This window comes from Natrix helvetica, assembly GCF_964273705.1.
Source record: "Natrix helvetica genome assembly, chromosome: 12".
NCBI classification, from domain to species: Eukaryota; Metazoa; Chordata; class Lepidosauria; order Squamata; family Natricidae; genus Natrix; species Natrix helvetica.
The window spans coordinates 6,957,473-6,981,840 of NC_138556.1; the positions used below are offsets into that span (position 1 = coordinate 6,957,473).

Consider the following 24,368-nt stretch of genomic DNA (forward strand, 5'->3'; position numbering starts at 1 on the left):
GAATAGAATAGAATAGAATAGAATAGAATAGAATAGAATAGAATAGAATAGAATAGAACAGAATAATAGAATAGCAGAGTTGGAAGGGACTTTGGAGTGGCAGCCCCTCAAATATTGGAAGACTGCTATCATGTCTCCCCTGGTCCTTCTCTTCACTAGACTAGCGATGCCCAGTTCCTGCAACCGTTTTTCTTCATATGTTTTAGCCTCCTGTCCCCAATCATCCTAGTTGCTCTTCTCTGCACCATTTTTTCACCATTTTTTAAAATAATGCGGGGACCAAAACTGGATGCAGTATTCTAGGTGTGGTCTTATTAGGGCTTTATAGAGTGGTATTAGTACCTCACTTGATCTTGATTGGATCCCTCTATTGGCTTTTTTGCCTGCCACTGCACGCTGCTGGCTCATATTTAGCTGGTTGTCCACTAAGACTCCAAGATCCCCCTCACAGTCACTTATATCTCACAGTCACTCTACCTTCAGCTTCTGCCTCCGCAAGAAAGAGCGAGGCAAAGCAGTGCCTGGCTGGGAGCAATTCAAACACTTCTTTGTAGCTCTTGCAAAGATCTTGCACTCCCGTGTTGGGATAAAGCAGGGATGTCAAACTCAAGGTCCAGGGGCTGGGTCCGACCCGTGGGGTGCTTAGATCTGGCCCATGGGGAATCAGTGAAAGACCAGTCCGCAGTGTGAAAACTCTCGTGTGGCCCTCCCGAGCTCCTTTTTCGCTGGCAGAGGGTTGCAGGAGGCCCTTGCAGCTGAAAACGCAGCTTGCAAGGGGCCACAGGTGGCACTCCCAACTCTATGTTTGCTGGCAGAGGGTTGCAGGAGGCTGCCGCAGCTGAAACAGAGCTTGGGAGCCCATTTTTTGCTGGCAGAGTGTTCGGGCACCACAGCCCCCCCCCCCAACACTAGTGACGCTGAGCTGGCCACGCCCATCCCAAGGTCAAACACAACCCTGATGCAGCCCTCAATGAAATGGAGTTTGACACCCTTGGGATAAAGGATCGAACTGAGGCCACCTCACTGGTTGACAAAAGTGACAGTTTTGCAATCCCAATCTGGGTCATGGAGATTTCTCTGGATTGGGGTTGGGTTTAGCCAGGTTATGGGACAGAGCCTGCTCCAGTTAGAAGCCTCTGAGGATGAACAAGGCAAGGGACTGAATGGGAAAAGTCTACCCAGGTTCTGCCATCCAGGTCACGGTTGTCCCAAAGGTGCTTTTTTATTTTTTCAAGAGGCAACTGGACTTTCCGTTTTTTTTTTCTTTGAAGATGCTTCGCTTCTCATCCAAGAAGCTTCTTCAGGTGTCTTGGATGAGCAGCGAAATGTCTTCAAAGAAAAACCAGAAAGTCCAGTTGCCTCTTGCGGGGGGGGGGGGGGGGGAAGCACCTTTGGAACTGAATGGGAAAAACAAATCATGCAGGTTTTTGCGATAACTTAGTGGCTCTAAATAACTTTAGTGGCGCCGTGGTTAGAATGCAGGATTGTAGGCTAACTCTGCCCGTTGCCAGGAGTTCAACTCTGACCGGCTCAAGGTTGATTCAGCCTTCCATCCTTCTGAGGTTGGTAAAAGGAGGAGCCAGATTGTTGGGGGGCAAGAAACTGATTCTGTAAACCGCTTAGAGAGGGCTGTAAAAGCATTGTGAAGTGGTATATAAGTCTAAATACTATTCCTCCCTCCCTCCCTCCTTCCCAGTGGTTAGAATGCAGTATTGCAGGCTAACTCTGCCCACTGCCAGGAGTTCGATCCTGACCGGCTCAAGGTTGACTCAGCCTTCCATCCTTCCAAGGTGGGTAAAATGAGGAGCCAGATTGTTGGGGGCAAGAGGCTGACTCTGTAAACCGCTTAGAGAGGGCTGTAAAGCACCGTGAAGCAGTATATAAGTCTAAGTGCCATTGCTATTGGTTATAGCATTCTTCTAGGGGAAACACAGTTTGGTCCAGTGGTTAAGGCACCAAGCTAGAAACCAGGAGTCTGTGAGTTCTAGCCCCACCTGAGGCATGAAAGCCAGCTGGTATCTTTGAACCAGTCACCGTCTCTCAGCTCTAAAAGAGACGATGGCAAACCACTACTGGAAAGATGGCCTAGAAAATGACAGAGATGGTTCCCGGGGTCTTGCTAAAGTCAAATTCCCAGAGTTCCTAACCAGGATGGGGAGGGGTCAGCATGTTGGAGAAGATTCGGGGATCTTCAGGGGCACAATTTCCCAGAAGGGAAAGTGTGCTGATCTAGAATATCTTATCTTAGTTAGCACTAAGAGAAGAGATTCTAGATCAGTGATCACCGACCGGTGGTCCCCGAGAAGATTTTGGTGGTCCACAGAAAAATTATTTGCATTATTTATATTGCAATAAATACTATTTTTTTAAAAAAATCATATTAATGGTCCGCAGGATTTAAAATTATGAATTTGGTGGTCCCTGAGGTCCCAAACGTCCGTTCTAGATCACCCATCTTACTTCTGGGAAATTGCTAGGGCTGGTGGGTGTCCTATATTCCTGCCCCAGAGTGGAGTTATGGTTTGGCAGCAATCCTGGGAAAACAATCTCCAAAACGTCAGAGGCTCCTATGACCATGAAATCAGAATATTCACACAGACCTTTGACCCCCTCGGTAACTAAGTACACAGACTTCTTGGCCAATTTTCCCGAAATTCTCCTTTTCTGGGGGAGGGGGCAGGGCTGAGTGGTTGCAAGGAAGGTCCCTGAATGCCCCCTCCCCGATTTGCAGCCAGATAACCCCCTGCCCATTACGGGGCTTCGACCCGCTAGGTACCTGGTCTGTCTTTCAGCCACAGCTTCTCGCCTCCAAAGCGGAATCCCCCCCCCCTCTAAATTCCGCCTCTCGGGATCCATTCGGCGGGGATCCCTCTCTCCCTTCGGCCCAATCAGGGCTGGGTTTCCACGGCGAAACCGGAGCCTCGCGCGCAAAACTACTTCCACGGTGGAGTTCCATCCCGTCTAAAGATAGAAAGAGACGGCGGGGCAGCTCCAGACCGAGGTAATAGAAGTTTTGCCCCGAGAGGGCCAGGGGACCTTAGCAAGGGCAACGGGCCAGTCCCGGCTTTGGGCCGAAGTCGGACCCCCCCACACTCCTTATTCTCCCCCTCCCCACCCCTCGTGGCTCGTTCCTCCCCACTCGTCTTCACCCCACTCGTTCCGGATCGGTGTCCCACACTGGCTCCGGTCCCCCCTCTCTCTTCTGCCCCTCTCATCCCCTTCGAGCTCGATTCCATCCCCTACACTCCGTCTCCTCCTCCTCCCCTTCCCCCTTGGCGGCGGTTCTCCCCCTCCCTCTTCTCCTTTCCTCCCCACACCTTGTGTCTGCCCCCTCCCCCCCCGTCTTCTCTTCCCCACTCGCTCCGAATCTGGCCCACGCCCCGGCTCCGGTCCTCCCACCGTCTTCTCCGCACTTTTTGGTTCGATTCCCCCACCCCACCCCGTCTTCTCCCCTTCCCCCTTGGCTTCGATTCTGTCCCCCCTTCTGTCTTCTCCTCCTCCTTCACCCCTTCCCCTTTGCTCTGTCCCTCCCCCTCCCCCATTTTCCTCTGGCCCACTTCCCTCCCCAGCCCGGAGGGGACCCATCTGTCCGTCTTCTCCGCGGCGAGAAAGGCGGGCGGGGGGCGCGGCTGTGCCGTGCGAGCGAGCGGAGCAGGACTTCGCGCGCGCCCGCGCGGTGTGTGTGTTTGTGTGTAAGCAAGGGAGCGGGCGGCGTTCGTGCGGGAGGAGAGGTGGGACGGTGGGTGGGTGTGCAACTGCCGGAGGAGTCCCTCTCGCATTCGCACAAGATGGCGATGGAGGGGCGACCGACCCCGTCTCCGGCTTGCGTCCACCTCTAAAAAAAAAGTAGACCCACCGCAGCCCCCTCCCTCGCTTCTCTGCCCGCAGGCTCCCATGGCGTTCCCGGGCTGGGCGCTGCTGCTGCTGCTGCTGACCTTGACCGCCGTGGAAGGTAAGCCCCAACGAGGAGGGTCCGTCTTCTCTCGGTCCCCAAGATCTCCCCTTCCCCGGGAAGGGCTCCCACTGAGGAAGGGGCGCGAGACTCCGACTCGGGGCGCAGAGGAGCCGGGGAAGCGCACTGGGCGCCCGCCGGCTGCGCGCAAAGAAAAGGGGACGGAAGAACCCCTGGAGGAGGGGGTGGAAGGTAGCGCGGACCCCGGCCCAGAAAAGGTAACGGAGCCGCGGAGGCAAACCAGCTCTCGCGGCCCCCAAAAGGAGGAAAGCGCCCACGGCCCGGTTGGCGGCGGCTAATCCTTGCGAGCCTCGCGGCTCTCCTCTCCAGCGCGCCCCCTTCTCGGTGATGGCTCCAAACAGGTGTATGCGGGGAGTGAGGCGGCGGCGGTGGCGGCGGCAGCTACTAGCGAGGACTGGACGCGGCCAGAGTCGCCACGCGCGGAACAGAAGTGCCCGGGACCGCCCAGGCAGCCAACGGGTCCAGGTCTCGGTCCCGATCCGTGCGCCAAGCAAGAGGGGTCTGGGGGGTGGGTGCATCGTTTGAAGGCGTGCGGTGGGCTGGATCTGGCCCCTCGTAGTTCCCGCGGCGCAAACGGCGCGAAAGCAGCGCTTAAGTGCAGTTGGAAGTGGGTTAGTTTCTTTGTCTATGGAGATTCTCCTTCATCCAGGTCGTAGTTGCGCCGAAGGCGCTTTTTTCAAGAGCCAACTGGACTTTTGGGTTTTTATTTAGTTAGTTCGTTAGTTTGTCACTCATGTACAAGATAACAGGAATGAGAATAAACATGAATAAGGGCACAGGAAATGGGCACAAATAAATGGGGACAGTAGGACAGGGACTGTTGGTGCGTTTATGCTTGCCCCCTTTACGGATCTCTTAAGAATGGGGTGAGGTCAACAGTAGACAGTTTAAATGTCTTCAAGGTTTTTCCCTTGAAGACGATTCGCTTCTCATCCAAGAAGCTTCTTCAGCTCTGACTGAAGATAGGTCTCTATCCCCACCATCCAGCCAGAGTTGAAGAAGCTTCTTGGATCAGAAGTGAAACCGCTTTCAAAGGAAAAGGAAAAGAAAAACCAGAAAGTCCAGTTGCCTCTTGAAAAAAGCACCTTTGGGTTAAGTTGCTTTGCCAGAAAGGGGATCCATAATCGCTCCGGCAAGAGAATAATCCTGGGTGAGCAGCGAGGACCCGTATAAGAGAAAAAAAAATGTAATTAGAAAGTGGCTTTGGAAAGGAAAAAAAAAATCCCCAAATGACAAGATAACAAACAGTGGAATTTCCTAACAGTGACAACAATTAAGCAGTGGAACCACTTGTCTCCAGAAGTTGTGGTTTCTCCATCACTGGAGGTTTTCAAGAAAAGACAGGATAGTCACTTGTCTGAAATGGTAAAGGGTCTCCTGCTTGAGCAGGGGGTTGGACTAGAAGATCTCCAAGGTCCCTCCAAACTCTAATAGAAAAGAATAGAATTCTTTATTGGCCAAGTGTGATTGGACAGACAAGGAATTTGTCTTTGGTGCCTATGCTCTCAGTGTACATAAAAAGACAAGATACATTCATCAAGAATCATAAGGTACAACAGTTAGTGATAGTCCTAGGGTACAAATAAGCAATCAGGAAACAATCAATATCAATATAAATTGTAAGGATACAAGCAACAAGTGCAGTGCCCTATAGCGGGTATAGAGGGTAGGAGTTTAAGCAATTTATGTCCAGGATGCAAGGAGTCTTTAAATATTTTCACTTCTGACTTCACTTCTCTATTCTGATTAATTAATTAAAAACACTTGCTTTGTTTAGAAGATGGCAAGGGCTCCACCTCAACTCCCCCCTTTCTCTGATTAATTTCCTGGATTGGCTTCTCTTCTCTGGTAAATGCAGTTGGAACAGCTGCTTTCCAGCAGCCTTCAAATGTGCCTTCCAGATGTTGTGGCTTTGACTCGCATTATTCCCAGCAAGCAAAGATCACCGTGGCAGCCGCAATGACTAGATGGAACAGCTTCCATGGGGGAAGGCAGTATACCTTTGGCTGCAAAAGCTGACTGCAAAACATGATTCTTGAGAGGAGTAACAAAGCCCCCTGAAGCCGATTCGGTGTCTCGGTTGTCTTTCCAAATCTGTTGCCCTCTAGTTGTGTGTGGACTAGTCGTATGTGGACTACACTTCCCATCACCTGCCTGGTGGTGATAGGAGTTTTCATCTAAGCACATCTGGAAGACTCCGGGTTGGACAGAGAGAATACAGTAGAATAGAGTAGAGTAGAGTAGAGTAGAGTAGAGTAGAGTAGAGTAGAGTAGAATAGAATAGAATAGAATAGAATAGAATAGAATAGAATAGAATAGAATTCTTTATTGGCCAAGCGTGATTGGACACACAAGGAATTTGTCTTTGGTGCACAATGTCTCAATTTACATAAAAAGACAAGATACATTCATCACGAATCATAAGGTACAACACTTAATGATAGTCATAGGGTACAAATAAGCAATCATATCACACTAAAACTCAATATAAATTGTAAGGATACAAGCAACAAAGTTACAGGCATACAGTCATAAGTGGGAAGAGATAGGTACTAGGAAGGAAGAGAAGAATAGTAATAAAGTCTTAGTAAATAGTTTAACAGTGTTGTGGGAATTAGTTGTTTAGCAGAGTGATGGCGTTGGGGGAAAAAACTGTCCTTGTGTCTAGTTGTCTTGGTGTGCAGTGCTCTATAGCGTCGTTTTGAGGGTAGGAGTTGAAACTATTTATGTCCAGGATGCAAGGGGTCTGTAGATATTTTCACAGCCCTCTTTTTGACTTGTGCAGTGTGCAGGTCCTCAATGGAAGGCAGGTTGGTAACAATTGTTTTTTCTGCAGTTCTAATTATCCATTGAAATCTGTGTCTGTTTTGTTGGGTTGCAGAACCAAACCAGAAAGTTATGGTGTTGAGATGACAGAGTTTATAATTCCTCAGTAGAATTATTGCTCTGTAGAATTACTGTTAACCCAGTAATGTTAGTTTGATGGGTATACGAAGCAAGCCAAGAAGGCTATTTTCAAGTTCTTTGTTACAATATCATCTCTGGAGGTTATTGGATTTTTGTCACTCTTGAAGGTCAGAAAGGGGTGGGCCTTGTATCAACAAAACTCATTCATAACTTTCAGGGGCCCATATGGCACTCTCAGAAAGTTGTGTTGACAGATGATCTTCAGAACTTCTGAATGTGACCTTAGAGAGACTGGGTGATGAAACATAAAGCATCGGTTTTTGGCGTGAGTTGGTGAAAGATACATTGTCTTGAAGGATCGCTCTGGCTTGCAGCTGCCTTCATATCTCATATTTAGAGGGCAAAGCTGCCTCTAATGTGTAGATTGTAACACAAACGAACGCGCGAGAGAGCCTGAAGATGGACTGTATCATGTATCTCAGGGGACTCCAAAACTTGACAACTTCAACACTTGTGGACCTCAACTCCCAGATGGGTTGACTTGTGGACTTCGACTCCCAGTTCTCACAGCTGGCTGCTGAATTCTGCAGCTGATGTCCACAAGTCTTACAATTGCCAGTTAGGAGACCCCAGACCTAGCCTGTTGCTTAAGGGCCTACTGGCCATCACTGGTATGATGGCCTCTGGCATGGACATGAAACCTCCAAGGTAGCTGGTCTTCGGGATCTTCAGTATTCATGTCGATGGGCCATCTGGTCTGGCCTGGTTTGCATTTTCATGGATTTCTCTCAAACTATGAAACCGACATGTATACTTGGGTTAATTCTTGATATAGGTTCTGTAATTAGATTTTTTTTTAAGTGACCTATGGATATGGGAGACAAGGGTGGCTCAGTGGCTAAGACGCTAAGCTTGTCGATCAGAAAGGTCAGTGGTTCAAATCCCTAGCACGGTGTAATGTTTTGGGCCTGGAAGGCCTCCTGAACCAACCTGGAAACCAAAACGGGGCACAGGGGTGCACATGAGCCCCCAAAATGCGGCGTGTGCGGCCCCCATGTATGCACACCCTGTGGGTGCACTTGTGCATCCCTGCATGCGCCCCTCACCCTGCGCATGTGCTGCAGAGACCCAAAGACTAGCTGGCTGGTGGGAGGTGTGCGCACATGTGGGGTGGAGCTGGGGTGGCGTGGCTGCAGAGAAGGTTCACCATCCCATGGCTAGAGTCTCATGCTTGGGAAGGAAGAAGGAAGGAAGTTATAACAGTCCCTTCTTCTGGTAAGGCCACACTTGGAATCCTGCATCCAGTTTTGGTCACCACGATGTAAAAATGATGTGGAGAGTCTAGAAAGAATGCAGAGAAGAGCAACAAAGAGGATTAGGGGACTGGAGACTAAAACATATGAAGAACGGTTGCAGGAACTGGGTATGTCTAGCTTAAGAGAAAGAAGGACTAGGGGAGACATGATAGTAGTCTTATTCAGATTTCTGATTCTTTGAATAAGGACGTTGGTTGAACAGATGGCTGGCCTTGTCCGGAATCTCTGTAGGGTCAGATCAGATATGGATAATATTTGAATGGGAGATTGCTAGAGAATGTCAGGACTGTAAGCGAGGCTGGAAAGTTGGAAGGGGGGAACAGACAGATTTAGAAAACATGAAGCCAATGTTTTTACAGACGGTCCTTGGCTTACGACCACAATTTAGGCGGCTCAGAGTTTTGTCCCACTTGACGATTGTTGCCACTTTGGTTAAGTGAACCACAGCAGTTGTTTTAAGTTAGGAACACGGTTGTTAAGTGAATCTGGTCTCCCCATTAAACTTTGCTTGTCAGAAGGTGGCAAAAGCGGATCTCGTGACCCCAGGACACTGCAACCGTCATAAATATGAACCAGTTGTAAAACGCTTGAATGTAACTCATGTGACCGTGGGGATGCCAAGCGGTGAAAAACGGTGGTACGTCACTTTTTTTCAAAAGTTTTGTAACTTTGAATGGTCACTGAGTGACTCTTGTAAGTGGAGGATGACCTGTACCGTTTCCCCCCCTTCCCATACAGCCTTGATTCTGAAGGACTCAGAGAAGAGCTCAATTCAAGGTTTCTTCTCTTTTCTTTCTTATCTTTTTTTAAGGCTAATTATCAGCCGGTGTCCAGTGTCACACCATTGAACTAAGCTTTAGTGTGGTTAATCGTTCACAGATGACATGAGTGCAATTCAATGGTGTGACACTGGACACCGGCTGATTTTTACTTTACTTTATTCTTTTATTAGATTTAAAGCAGCGCTTCCCAAACTTGCATAAGTTACCCCAAATTGGTGAAAAGTGGTTTTTCTTTGGGAAATAACAGATAAATCCATTCCCCATCCCAAGGGGCAACAAAGAGTACAGAGAAGAGCAACAAAGATGATTAGGGGACCAGAGGATAAAGCATATAAGGAACGGTTGCTGGAACTGGGTATGTCTACTTTTGATGAAAAGAAGGACTAGGGGAGACATGATAGCAGTTTTCTAATATCTCAGGGGCTGCCCCAAAGAAGAGGGAGTCCAGCTATTCTCCAAAGCACCTGAAAGCAGGACAGGAAGCAATGGGTGGAAACGAATCAAGGAGAGAAGCAACTTAGAACTGAGGAGAAAGTTCCTGACAGTTAGAACAATTAATCAGTGGAACAACTTGCCTCCAGAAGTTGTGAATGCTCCAACACTGAAAGTTTTTAAGAAGAAATTGGATAACCGTTTGTCTGAAGTGGGGTAGGGTATTCTGCCTAAGCAGGGGGTTGAACTAGAAGATCTTGGAGGGATCTTGGAGTTCTAGTGGACAACCATTTAAATATGAGCCAGCCGTGTGCAGCAGCTGCCAAAAAAGCCAACACAGTTCTAGGCTGCATCAACAGAGGGATAGAATCAAGATCACGTGAAGTGTTAATACCACTTTATAATGCCTTGGTATGGCCACACTTGGAATACTGCATTCAGTTCTGGTCGCCACGATGTAAAAAAGGTGTGGAGACTCTAGAAAGAGTGCAGAGAAGAGCAACGAAGATGATTAGGGGACTGGAGACTAAAACATATGAAGAACGGTTGCAGGAACTAGGTATGTCTAGCTTAAGAGAAAGAAGGACTAAGAGAGACATGATAGCAGTGTTCCAATATCTCAGGGGTTGCCACAAAGAAGAGGGAGTCAAGCTATTCTCCAAGGCACCTGAGGACAGAACAATTGATCAGTGGAACAGCTTGCCTCCAGAAGTTGTGAATGCCCCAACACTGGAAGTCTTTAAGAAGATGTTGGATAGCCATTTGTCTGAAACAGTATAGGGTTTCCTGCCTAGGCAGGGGGTTGGACTAGAAGACCTCCAAGGTCCCTTCCAACTCTACTATTGTATTGTATTAAGACCTTCAAGATCCCTTCCAACTCTATTATTCTATTCTATTCTATTCTATTCTACGCTACTCTACTCTACTCTACTCTATATTCTAATTCTAAATTCTATTCTATTCTATTCTATTTAAATGGACTCAAAAGATTGCCATGTATACTAAAATATATTGGAAACCTGATCCCCAAGTAGGCCTACAAAGGTAAAAAACAGATGAAATACCAATGGCAATTTGTTGAAATGACATGAAGGTCTTTCAGTGATAGGAGCTTTATGATAAGGGCATTCCTCAAGTTATGACTATTTATGCAATGACCAAAGTTACAGCGTTGCTGATGGAAGGGACTTACCACCCGTCCTTGAAGTTTGATAAGACTTTCTCAAAAGCAGGCTTGGGTAACCAAGGAAAACATTGGAGAAGCACAGATTGAACGGCAGTCTGATTGCAAAGTGGAAGGTTTACACTTTAACAGAGTACAAATAATAAAGGACAGACAAGACCACGTATGTCTGAGCAAAATATACTTACATATCTTGCAAAAACACACACAAATCGGGCTTCCTCATTACTCTCCCCCAAGGTGTGGGGGAAAAGCCAGGTTTTTAAAAAAACTTATGGTTCAACCATCAAGGTGAGAATCACATGGAAAAAGTTAATACATTTAACCTTATTAACTGTATCCAATCTGTTCAAAGAGAAAGAGTGCAGAGAAGAGCAACAAAGACGATTAGGGGACTGGAGGCTAAAATATATGAAGAACGGTTGCAGGAACTGGGTATGTTTAGTCTTATGAAAAGAAGGACCAGGGGTGACATGAAAGCAGTGTTCCAATATCTCAGGGGCAGCTGCAAAGAAGAGGGAGTCAAACTATTCTCCAAGGCACCTGAGGGCAGGACAAGAAGCAACGGGTGGAAACTAATCAAGGAGAGAAGCAACCTAGAACTAAGGAGAAATTTCCTAACAGCGAGAACAATTAACCAGTGGAACAACTTGTCTTCAGAAGTTGTGAATGCTCCAACACTGGAAGTTTTTAAGAAGATGTTGGATAACCATTTGTCTGAAGTGGTGTAGGGTTGCCTGCCTAGGCAGGGGGTTGGACTAGAAGACCTCCAAGGTCCCTTCCAACTCTGTTATTCTAATCTAATCTATTTTACAAATGAATAAATAAAAATGAGCCCAGCTGGCAATCTTAAGGAAAAGATCTTGTGGACCTCACAATGCCAACGTTATACAGTTAGTCCTTGACTCACAACAGTTCTTTGGTGACCGTTCTAAGTCACAACGGCACTGACTTAGGACTGTTTTTCACAGTTACGACCATTGCAGCATCCTCGTGATCAGAATTCAGATGCTTGGCAACTGAATCATATTTATGACGGTTGCAGTGTTCCGGGGTCAACGAAGAAGCCAGGTTAACTTAACAACTGGGTTACCGACTTATCAAGTGCAGTGATTCACAGCTGCAGTGAGGCAAGAAAGGGTCTAAAATGGAGCAATTCTCACTTAACAACTGTCTTGCTTAACAACATAAACATTGGGTTCAGTTGTCATCGTAACTCGAGGATACAGTGAGCAATGGGCTTCTTCAAGCATGCTATGCTTGTCAATATCCCCATTTCAGTTGCAGCTTGAAAGCATCTTAGCTGAGCTTAGCTTACCTTGAAACTTAAGCAGAGTTGATCCTGGTTAGTTTTTTTTGGGGGGGGGAACTACGAATGAATCCCACGCCTGAAAGTTAAACTTTGGGGGAAATTTCGTGAAAGGAGACCATGGCAAACCCCCCAAAGCTCTTTGTGCTAAGGAGATGGCATGGATATGTCCACAAGAAAAGATGTGGAGACTCTAGAAAGAGTGCAGAGAAGAGCAACAAAGAGGATTAGGGGACTGGAGACTAAAACATATGAAGAACGGTTGCAGGAACTGGGTATGTCTAGTTTAATGAAAAGAAGGACTAGGGGAGACATGATAGCAGTCTTCCAATATCTCAGGGGTTGCCACAAAGAAGAGGGAGTCAAACTATTCTCCAAGGCACCTGAGGGTAGAACAAGAAGCAATGGGTGGAAATTAATCAAGGAGAGAAGCAACTTAGAACTGAGGAGAAATTTCCTGACAGTGAGAACAATTGATCAGTGGAACAGAAGTTGCCTCCAGAAGTTGTGAATGCTCCAACGCTGGAAGTCTTTAAGAAGATGTTGGATGGCCATTTGTCTGAAACGGTATAGGGTTTCCTGCCTAGGCAGGAGGTTGGACTAGAAGACCTCCAAGGTCCCTTCCAACTCTACTATTGTATTGTATTGTATTATTGTAAGAGTCATGCTCTACTCCTGTGATGGCAAACATATGGCACATGTGCCACAGATGGAACGCAGGGCCCTCTCTATGGGCCCACCAGCCATCGCCCCAGCCCAGGTCTACCACACATATCTGCATGCCTCTTGCCGGTGAGCTGGTCTTCAGGCCTCTGCCGCGCATGCACAGCAAGGCAGGCGGGGCGCATGTGCTCACATTGAATTTTGGGGATTTGCATGCATGCACCCCCCCCCTGTGCCCCATCTTGGGCCTGGAAGGCCTCCTGCACCAACCTGGAAGTCAAAAATGGGTGAGGGGTGGCTGGGGCATGCACATGCATGGGGGGGGAATGCAAGGGGGGCGCTCGCAATGCATTTGGGGTTTCACACACGCATTGAGCTCTCGGCACTAAAAATGTTAGCCGTCACGGCTCTACTCAAAGGCGATATTAGTTTTCTCTTTGCCTGAAAAAACTGTTTCATTGCCTTATTGTCTTATGGCCTTGAGAATGGATTTCTCTTGGGTGTTTCTCAAGGACTTTTGGCAAGTATTTTATTTATTTTCTTTAAAGCTGCTGCGTTAGGATATTTTGTTGCAAGGAATGCAAGGTTTTGATTTTACTGCCTTCTGTATATCTCTTTTTTTTGGGTGGGTAGCAGCTGGAAAAAAAAGTTTTAAAATATTTCAGGGGGACCACTAGCAAAGAGCTGATCTCCTGGCAGTTAGAACACTTTTTTTTTTCAAGTTGAGATGCTGGAAAGGGTGCAGAGAAGAGCAACAAAGAGGATGAGGGGATTGGAGACTAAAACAATGATTGCAGCAATTGGATATGTCTAGTCTAGTGAAAAGGAAGACGTGATAGCAGGGTTCCAATGTTTGAGGGGCTGTTACAAAGAAGACAGTGGTGGGGGAGTCAACCTATTCTCCAAAGCACCTGAAGGAAGAACAAGAAGCAAAAGATGGAAATTAACCAAGGAGAGAACCAACTTAGAGCTAACGAGACACTAACCAGTGGAACAACTTGCCTCCAGAAGTTGTGAATGCTCCAACACTGGATGTTTTTAAGAAGAGACTGGACAACCATTTTATTTCAAATGGTATAAGGTTTCCTGCTTGAGCTGGGGGTTGGACGAGAATCCTAAGTTACATTTACAGAGGAATACAATCAAGATCACGTGAGGTACTAATAAAGGTGAAGGTAAATGTTCCCCTCGCATATATGTGCTAGTCGTTCCTGACTCTAGGGGGCGGTGCTCATCTCCGTTTGAAAGCCAAAGAGCCAGCACTATCCGAAGACGTCTCCGTGGTCATGGGGCTAGCATGACTAAACACCGAAGGCGCACGGAATGCTGTTCCCTTCCCACCAAAGGTGGTCCCTATTTTTCTACTTGCATTTTTTACATGCTTTCGAACTGCTAGGTTTGCAGAAGCTGGGACAAGTCACGGGAGCTCACTCGGTTACGCGGCGCTAGGGATTCGAACTGCCGAACTGTTGACCTTTCTGATCGACAAGTTCAGCGTCTTAGCCACTGAGGTACTAATACCACTCTATAAATCCTCCTCCCTTCTCTCCTCCTCCTCCTCCTCCTCCTCTACCTCCTCCTCTGTTTTTACTTCAGGTGTTGAGGGAGATACAAAATTATAATTCTTGCTCTTCTGCTGGCCTCAACCATTGTTACTTGATGGTGTTGTACTGTGTCTTTGATGTTGTCTCTCCATCTTCTTCTGGTCTGCCTCATATTCTTTGACCTTCTCCTCCTTTTTTATATACCTGGCATGGTATGGAATCCCAAGACAAGTATAGAAATCTAATTGCAGGAAAGTGTTTGTCCACCTCATTCCTATGTTTCTTCTCTTTGCTAGGTCAGAGATAAATTTAAGAGAAGCTTAAAATTCATGGGGAAAAACAAACAAACAAGCAGAGTAGGCCAATGTGGCTTGGAGTAGCAAGCCACCTTCCTGTAACCTTTTCGATAGTTGTGATCAGTTGCTTCTCCACCTTGGTTACTTTCAGATGTGGGGACTTCAAGTCCCAGGTTTCTCAGTAATGCCTAGGTTGACCAGGGAATTGTGGGATGTGGGCAGCAAGCTTGGGAAAGATTAGTTGGGAAAATAGAATCTGTGAACTGATCTGGTAATATCTGGACGATGTTATAACCATACAGTTTTTTTACCCCGATCTTTCTGTAAATCAAAGTGGATCAAATAGAAAAATAGGTTTGCTGACCAAGTCAGCATCTGGTTGTCCTCCAATTGTTCTTCTCCTGCTATTTGGTTTGCAAGCTTTTCACAGTGGCCCACCTTTGCACAACTTTGTAAATTGTTAACTGCTTAGTACTTTGACCAACAAAGGTCAGCTTGGTTAGAGTCCCTTTCTATCAAAACAAAAGCAAAAACCCACTTCCTCTTCTCATTTTCTCCATTGCATAAAGGCAGAGCTTTAATAAATAGAATTCGATTATTTTTAAATTAGATTAGCAGTAGATTGTCTACAAGACACTTAATACATTGTTGAAGTCCAGCCCACAACTCACGTTGCTGTTACATCTGTTATTTTCATTATGTTTTTTGCATGGCTGGTTTATGCAGATTTGTGCAGAGAACTGTGATAAGAAGGGATTTGGCTTGAATGCATGTTAGGAGCAAAGTTAGTTATAAAAAATGATTTAAACAAAGTTGCCAAGCCTCATGACTGTGGCAAAGCAATCCGTCTGCTCTATATATTTCTATCTGTAAGTACCATTCATTTCCTAAGGACTTCGCCATCAAGTAAAAATTCAGAAAATTGCAATAAGTTCTTCATTAAAAATATGCCCAGCTTTCCACAGCCCTATGATTTATGTTGAGATATTAATCCACAGGAGACTCAACACCTGTTGCAACAAAAATAGACTGTATACACAGTGGCACAGTACTACTAGATCAGGGATGCAGCACTTCAGTTGACCACCAGGGGGCCACAAATACAGTTCTGTATCTCTTTGCTGCCATCTACTGCTCACCTGATTGTTTGCAGCCCAGATTTGGTAGCTCTAGGAAATGGGACCTTTGGGGGAGAATGTTTGCGTTTAAATAAGTGAAACTGTTGAGATTTTCTCCAAAGCGCTGTGCTTAGCAGCATGGGAAAAAAACCTCTTTTGGGAGGAAACCAGGCTAAAGCAAAATCAACGAAGACCATATTTTTCTGGTCCACACTTGACTTTGGCTTTATTGAATTGTGTCAAATGTAGCTTGCCATCCATGATGGATGACTTGTGCTTCACACAAAGGCAGGCAATTACAATGAATTCAATAAAACTAGGCTTAAGCTACCCAGCCAGTCACGTGATACATTAAAATCAGTCCTTATGTGCTAAAGCTTTCAAGTGAAGATGAAAAGCCAGTTGGGAGAAGCCATGAAATGTATTTTTTAAAAGGTTAAGTGAATCCCACCAGGAAGACAGAAGACTTAAAGGAAAGGCTTTGAAAAGGCTCGTCTCTTTCTCCCGCCCGCCCCCCCCCCTGTACATTTTACCAGCTTTTTGCTCTTTCTTTTGGTGTCTGTTAGCACATCTTGGCAGGGGTGGGCTGCTGGGGGTTCGCAGGGGTTTGGGAGAAGCTCTAGCTAAGATTCTGTGCAGTTCGGAGAACCCCCAAATCCCACTCCTGGCTGGCCTCGCACACCCCTCCCCTCCCAGGAGTCCCCATGTGGCCCATTTAGGATGCAGGTAAGTGCAGGCCATGCACGGAGGCTCGGGGAGGGCGAAAAACAGGCTACTAGACATTCAGGAAGGCCAGAAACAAGCTTCAGAGGCCCCCCGGAGCCTGGGGAGGCCGTTTTCGCCCTCCTGGAAGCTCAAGGAAAGTCTCTGGAGGCCATGGAGGGCAAAAATGCCCCCTCCCCGCCAGGGTACAGGAGGCCAACTATACCACGCCCACCATGGCTGTAAGGAGTCACAGACCGCTCCTGAGTGAAGGAGTGGAACGTCTGCCAGTTTGAACTGAGGTAATGGAATGTGAGGCAACTGGCAGTTAGAACAGAGTTCTTTTCAGGTGGGGAGGGGGAGTAGATAGACCTTCTAAGTCTAGAGTGTTGTTTTCTCAAACTTTGAGAATTTTAAAGAGGTGTGTTGAAGTCCACCCATCTCAAAGTTGCCAAGTTTGAGAAATGCTGCTCTAGAATCTTGGATTCTTCTTCTTTATTTTTCTTAATTTTTTTAAACAAACAAAAAACAAACAAAACATAAAAAACATACAACCTTCAACTGTTTCCTATAGCATGTCGTTTGGTTACAAATTCTTGTGCATTCTTTCCATTATCACCACTTACAATTATATATCACATCACAAATTGTCCATTAGGTAAACATAAATACATTATTATCGTTGTATATCTATTATTCCACTGTAATTGTTCTTCCTTCATTTTAAACAAAATATTCTAGGTATTGTATTCATACATATAGCATCATTATACATCAATTGTTCAGCTCCAATTGTTATTCCATCATTTTAAACAAAATATTCTCGATATTAAAATCATACATACCACATCATTACATTGCCTCATGTTAGTCTATTTAACAATACTAAACCTTTGTGGTATCACATATATCATTCTATTGTTCTTAAATATATAAGAAGTTCTCCAACATTTTTCTTTACCATATTTTTTTATCTAACCTTTGATAAAATAAATCCCATACCTTGTAAAATTGTCCATCTTCTTGTTCTCTAATTTCAAGTGTCAGTTTACTCATTTCAGCACATTCCATTATTTTTCGAATAACTTTCTCCTGCATTGGTATTTTCTCATTCTTCCAATTTTTTGCAAATACAATTCTAGCTGCTGTTAAAACATTTACAATCAGATATTTCAAATCTATATTGTATATTGCTGGTATAATTCCCAATAATAAAAAAAATCTCTGGTTTAAAGTCTATGTGTTTTTGTGTCGTTTTCTCCAATCACGTGTGGATTTTAGTCCGATATCTTTTAGCTTCTGTGCAAGTCCACCACATATGGTAATATGAGCCCTGTGTCTGATGACATTTCCAACACTTTTAGGATTTGTTCTTGAACATTCTTGCTATTCTCGTTGGGGTAGATGTAGAATCTTGGATTCTTGAAGGAGCTACACAAAGTTACCGACACTCATTCCGAGTCAACCTAAAGTTTACCTTTTTAACTTGCTTTGTGCAAGTTCTCCATCTAGCTCGGTGCCTCTTTACAACGAAGAAATAATTGCATAAATGCAAACGTATGATTTTGCCAAGGGGTGTGGACATGTGGGCTGTTAGCTCTGTAAAGAGGCTCTCTAAAAGGCAGATCTCCTGCCTTTTAAGCTTAATTATTCCAATTAAATTGTTTTTGGCTAACACAATTTCTCGCAGCGGTCTGCTTTTGTAGATTTCCTTTCTTGATTTGAGGGATGCTGGTTTTTTAGGGGGGGGATTTTGAGCATCTGTTTCTTTCTTTCTTTACCCCCCAAAGAATTAAAAGCCAGCAGCAACTGTCTAGACCTCCTGCCTCTGCTGGAGAAGGGGATGTTATAATATTTCTCATTATCAGCTCTTCATACAATATGCCTTTAGTGGGGGGGGGGGACCACAGGAAATTCTATTCCAAACACTCTGGATTTAAGATTTTTTTTTTTGAATTTTTTTGAAAAAAAGTTTGGAGTGATGTGGGAAGGAGGATAGTGGGAATCCCTGTGGCTTGGAGCAGATGGTGGATAAAAGGAGGAGGAGGCGGAGGAGGAGGAGGAGGAGGAGGAGGAGGAGGAGGAGGAGGAGGAGGAGGAGGGAGAGAAAGATGATTTATTTGTACACCGACTCCCAAGAATGTTTTTAAAAAACGATAAGCCCACCAAGTTACAAAAAAAAAAAAAAAAAAAAACCTGGAAGAGAAGGGGGGAAAACTGAATGAAAACGAATTAAAAACTGCTGGTGACCTTTACTGCAGCACCATAGAGAGTATTTTAACTTACTGCACCTGTGTATGATTTGCCAATATGGTTTGCAGATAGGACAGCACTCCAGAGGGTCAACGTCATTGCCCAGAGGATCTTTGGTTGCCCTCTCCCCACTTTGGAAGAGCTTTATACCTCCCGCTGTGTTAAGAAAGTTCAAAACATCCTTAAAGATCCATCTCATCCTGGGCACCCCTTTTTTTGAACTATTACCATCTGGCAGACGGTACAGGACAATGAAAACAAGGACAAATAGGCTGAAAAACAGCTTCTATCCCAGAGCCACTGGTGGGTTTCCACTTTTTGTATTACTGGTTCGCTCGTGCGCAGGCGGGTGGGCAAAGCCTCCCACCGTTACTACCGGTTCACCTTATCCGGGCCGAACCAGGAGAACCCTCCTCTGCCCTGAGCAGTAACTGTATTGAATTCTACGATGTAGTGCAACATTAATGCAATATTGGGTTTTCAATTTCTATTATATAGCATGTGAAGGATGTGCATTTGTGTCTTTATTTTTATAGTTATAATGTACACTGAAGATAGCGTTTAATTTTGTTGTACGATGTTCAATGATAATAAACTAAACTAAACTAAACTAAACAAGGAAGATGCTTCAAACAACTTGTAACTCATGGTTAGAATTTGCAGCCAAGCACCTAGAGATAACTTTTGCAATTTCTATTATATAGCATGTGAAGGATGTGTCTTTGTGTCTTTATTTTTATAGTTATAATGTACACTAGAGATGGCATTTAGTTTTGTTGTATGATGTTCAATGATAATAAACTAAACCAAACAGGGAAGATCGTCAAATAACTTGTAACTCATGGTTGGAATTTGCAGCCAAGCACCTAGAGATAAGTTTGCTTTTGAAAAGGAAGACAAACATGACTCCAAATAACTTTCAGTGTGACAGAGGGACTAGGGAGAATAACCGCGTTAGCTATATTAAACCAGATTAAAATGTAAATTCAATTCAAATTTAGGATGTTGACTGGTCCCACCTGCAATTTGGAGAACAGAGACCAGCTTGGCTCTCGGAGACCAGCTGTCCTGCTCTGCCTTCCAAAAGTTGTGCCCTTCCATGGATTTTGAGAAATAAAAGCCATATTGCGGAATGAGAAATTAGTTCGTTTCATTGGTTTAAGTTAGATCCTCGTGGCCAAGAGGCCTATATCTTACAATAAGATACAGAAGAGTTGTCAAACTGGAAACAGGCTTCTATGGTGTTGCTGCAAACACCCTTCGCTTATATAATTAAGAGAGGACTGAGGATCTAACTGCAAAGTAATTTGCTGTTGGCCTCCTTCCCAAAGTTTTCTAACTCTATTTACATCACAGAAGGAAAAAGTGAACAATTTAACCAGATTATTGTTGTTTGGGCAGTAAGTTAATTTTGTGTGTTGGAATCATAGATGGAAAATTTTCTGGGTTCTAGAATTAAATTCATGGGACCCTTGATAGTTAACTTTATGTGATTTTTTTTGTCCCTTTTCGCTCCCTCCCTCCCTTCTTCCTCCCTCCCTCCCTTCCTCAGTGGTGCAGTGGTTAGAATGCAATATTGCAGGCTAACTCTGTCCACAGTCAGGAGTTCAAACCTCACCAGGCTCAAGGTCGACTCATCCTTCCATCCTTCCGAAGTGGGTCAAATGAGGACCCAGATTGTTGGGGGCAAGAGGCTGACTCTGTAAACCGCTTAGAGAGGGCTTTAAAAGCACTATGAAGTGGTATATAAGTCTAAGTGCTATTGCTATTTTCTCCTTTCCTCTGTTATTGAGCCCAGAGGGGTCCAGATCACCTTTCTGTATGTTCCTGTGGCAACAGGTGTGCATTTGAGAGTTCTGCAGATGTTCGTGTTTTTCCTCCTCGGCTGAGAGAGATCACGTAAGCTTCGGGGTTGTTGTTTTTTTTTTGCCTTTTCAGTGCTAATAATTGGTGTAACCAACGACGCCATTAGCTGGCTTAGTGGATCGTTTACTTGTATTTAGAGATAGCTGTGCCCTCTCTGGGGAAGGTGCTTTTGGAAATAATAAATAGGAAGGAAGGAAGGAAGGAAGGAAGGAAGGAAGGAAGGAAGGAATAAATAAATAAATTTTGTAAATAATAAATAAAGCAAGGGAGGAAGGAAGGAAGGAATAATAATAATCAAACAAACAAACAAACAAATATAAGTATATATCAATATCTACACCCGGGGGTGGGTTGCTGCTAGCATTACTGCCAGTTCGAGGTGGGCAAAAATTTTGTGCGTGCTCGCATCACTTGCACGCATACATGCCAGATGCGTGCTCTGTGCACATGCACGTTTGCACATACTGTAAATAGGCCTGCGTATGCGCAAAACGTTTAAAAGGGGGGGATTAAACATTTGCAATGATAATTGTTCTGCGCATGCACAGAACCGAAAATCAACATGGCGCCACCATAGGAGAACCAGTTTGGGGGCATGGCAGGCCTGGGTTGTGGACAGTTCCAGCGAGCCAAGCCGCTGAACCACTACCGCTTTGGCTGAACCGGGCCGAACCGGTTGGAACCCACCACTGTCTACATCTCTATGCCTATGTCTACATCTATCGACCTAGCAATCTATCTATCTATCCAAGGGTGGGTTCCAGCAGCCACTACTGCCGGTTCTCTTGTGGCCACACAGCACACGCACAGGCTTGATGTGCGCTGCACACACATGCGCAGTACTATAAAAATGCTTCTATGCATGCATAGAAAACAAGATTGTGGCGCCTATGGCACTGCTGGGAGAACCAGTTTGGGGGCATAACTCAGGTCACCAAACCACTACAGTGGTAGGAACCCATTACTCACTCTATCTATCTATCTATCTATCTATCTATCTATCTATCTATCTATCATCTATCTATCCACCCCTCCCTCCCTCCCTCCCTCCATCAATCCCTATATCTATTATCTATCTATCTATCCATCCCTATATCTATCTATCTGTCTGTCTGTCTGTCTGTCTGTCTGCCTGCCTGCCCGTCTGTCCCTCCATCCATCCATCCCTATATCTATCCATCCCTATATCTTTCTATCTATCTTTCTATTGTCTGTCCGTCCATCTATCCATTTATCCATCCATCATCTATCTCATCTATCTATCTACCTACCTACCTACCTATCTCTATTTCTACCTACCTACCTCCCTCCCTCCCTACCCACCCACCCACCCCTCCCTCCCTCCCTATCTATCTATCTATCTATCTATCTATCTATCTATCTATCATCTATCTATCTACCTACCTTCCTACCTACCTGTCTCAAAGGCTGTGTAGGGGAATTCTGGGAGTTGAAATCCACACGTGAAAGTAGCTAAGCTGGAGGAACACAGCTCCAGACACCCAACCATCAATAAATCTAAGAATTTTGACAAAAATGGATTGAAGAACTACGCAATGAGAAAAAAAAGACCCCAATATCTCAACCAACTGGCAGTTCAGGAAATGTCATAGTGATATCCTTTAAGGCGTGACCACAGTTGTACAAATAGGATACTTAGGAAGAATGTGTTTTTGCTCAAAGAAATTACTGAGGAAGCGGGTGGGAGATTTGGATTATCAGAGCAAGGCTGATAATACCTAACTTTGGAAAATGGGATTGATTATGGACCAGTGAGTAAGGCAGCTAATAAACTTAAGGTTGATTATCATAATCGCTTTGTACTGTGAAAGTCTAATGAATTCAGAGCACTGCCCAAATCTTGTCTGGGAGAGCAGTGACAAGGATTCCTGGCCTGAAAATTGGAATACGCCATGACATTTTTCATGTTTTGATAAGACCTCATGCTGACTGTGCTTCATACCTACTAAGATAGATTATGTTCCGGCTGAGGCTTCCCAAGAGCATGAAGCAAACTCCTTGTCCTGACAAAAAACCCTTTTATTAATTTCCTGTGAATTCTGCTCATTCACATCCAGCAAAGTCTTTCAAGGGAGGATTTACAGTCACAGACCTTATCTGGCTTGGAGAGCTGACAGGCCAATATCTGCAAAACTTGGCAAGGAGTCTCGGAGAGTCAGGAACCAATTAAGTGAACTAATTGTCTCCTGCAAGCTCCACTCCCCTTTGCTCCTCTTTTATTTCCTCTGTGAGGGGCCATTCATCGTCCACCTGTGGCCTTACTCCCTAGTCAACCCCGGTTCTTTAGCTGTTCCCTTTGTCTGGCAATTCTGTGCATGCACACACTGGGAACAGGCTCCAGCTGTTCGTCTGCCTCACAGATGTCTGACTCTGAAGGCAACTGATAACTGGCATAGGGCTTTGGACCTCTCTCTGCCTCCGACACAGAGCCCTCATCAGAGCCTTCCCCAGACTCCAGGACTGGCCCATCTTCCTCCCCAACCTCCTCACTGTCCGAATCTGCTGCCAGCTCCACTGGCCGCTGGCGGGTCACAACAGATTAAAATGCTCCTTCCCCTGATTGGCTGAGCTGCTGTGAGGTCATAGAAAGTTATTTGGGAATTAGTTTTTCAGTCGCAGCTCTTAGGAGCTGGAGGGAGCTGTCCAACTACCTTCGCTTGGCTTTCTATGTTTTTCTGGTAGGCAAGTTACCAAACAGTGCGGTGGTGGGATTTCAAAATTCATATGCTATCTTTGGGGTCTGTGAGTAGTTGCAGAGGAAATGTCTCGGAAGGAAGGAAAGTGGCTGTCAAAACAAAAGAAACAGGACTTGGGTCCTGGCCAAGAAAGTAACTCAAGAAAGCGTCTTAGGCATCTCCCAAATTTACACGGAGCTAGAGAGAGGGAGGGGGTGGTAAATTCAGATTTGCAAGATTTTGTTACTGTAGCTTTACCATGAAAATAAACACTGCATTCCATCGCATTGGTTTTAACGTCTGATCTACCTTGCCTGGCTGAGATCTAAGATCCCACAGAATTGTTGAAAAGGTATAGGATGTTTGGGCAATTGAAATTCAATTTTTTTCACTACCAGTTCTGTGGGCGTGGCTTGGTGTGGCTTGGTGGGCGTGGCTTGGTGAGCATGGCAGGGGAAGGATACTGCAAAATCCCCATTCCAGCCCCACTCTGGGGCCAGCCAGAGGTGGAATTTGCCGGTTCTCCAAACTACTCAAAATTTCCGCTACCCATTCTCTGAACTATTCAAAATTTCTGCTACCGGTTCTCTGAACTATTCAAAATTTCCGCTACCCGTTCTCCAAACTACTCAAAATTTCCGCTACCCGTTCTCTGAACTATTCAAAATTTCTGCTACCCATTCTCTGAACTATTCAAAATTTCTGCTACCGGTTCTCTGAACTATTCAAAATTTCCGCTACCCATTCTCTGAACTATTCAAAATTTCCGCTACCCATTCTCTGAACTATTCAAAATTTCTGCTACCGGTTCTCTGAACTATTCAAAATTTCCGCTACCCGTTCTCCAAACTACTCAAAATTTCCGCTACCCGTTCTCTGAACTATTCAAAATTTCTGCTACCCATTCTCTGAACTATTCAAAATTTCTGCTACCGGTTCTCTGAACTATTCAAAATTTCCGCTACCCATTCTCTGAACTATTCAAAATTTCCGCTACCCATTCTCTGAACTATTCAAAATTTCTGCTACCGGTTCTCTGAACTATTCAAAATTTCCGCTACCCGTTCTCCAAACTACTCAAAATTTCCGCTACCCGTTCTCTGAACTATTCAAAATTTCCGCTACCCATTCTCTGAACTATTCAAAATTTCTGCTACCGGTTCTCTGAACTATTCAAAATTTCTGCTACCGGTTCTCTGAACTATTCAAAATTTCCGCTACCCATTCTCTGAACTATTCAAAATTTCTGCTACCGGTTCTCTGAACTATTCAAAATTTCTGCTACCGGTTCTCTGAACTATTCAAAATTTCTGCTACCGGTTCTCTGA

The 24,368-nt window shown here is 45.1% G+C and overlaps 1 protein-coding gene across 2 annotated transcripts in view; it reads left to right on the forward strand.

The window, feature by feature from the left end:
• Nucleotides 1-1,546: 1,546 nt before the first annotated feature.
• The window catches only part of IGDCC4 (immunoglobulin superfamily DCC subclass member 4), an 84,430-nt gene continuing 61,608 nt past the window's right edge, over nt 1,547-24,368 (forward strand). Inside the window, exons 1-2 of one of the 2 annotated variants that reach the window (XM_081964587.1) lie at nt 1,547-1,562; nt 3,889-3,952. In XM_081964587.1, the coding sequence (XP_081820713.1) occupies nt 3,895-3,952 (58 nt within the window). In that variant the 5' untranslated portion in view covers nt 1,547-1,562; nt 3,889-3,894. Of the gene's footprint in view, nt 1,563-2,686; nt 2,773-3,888; nt 3,953-24,368 lie in introns of those variants that run through there. The other variant, XM_081964586.1, reaches the window with a different exon arrangement.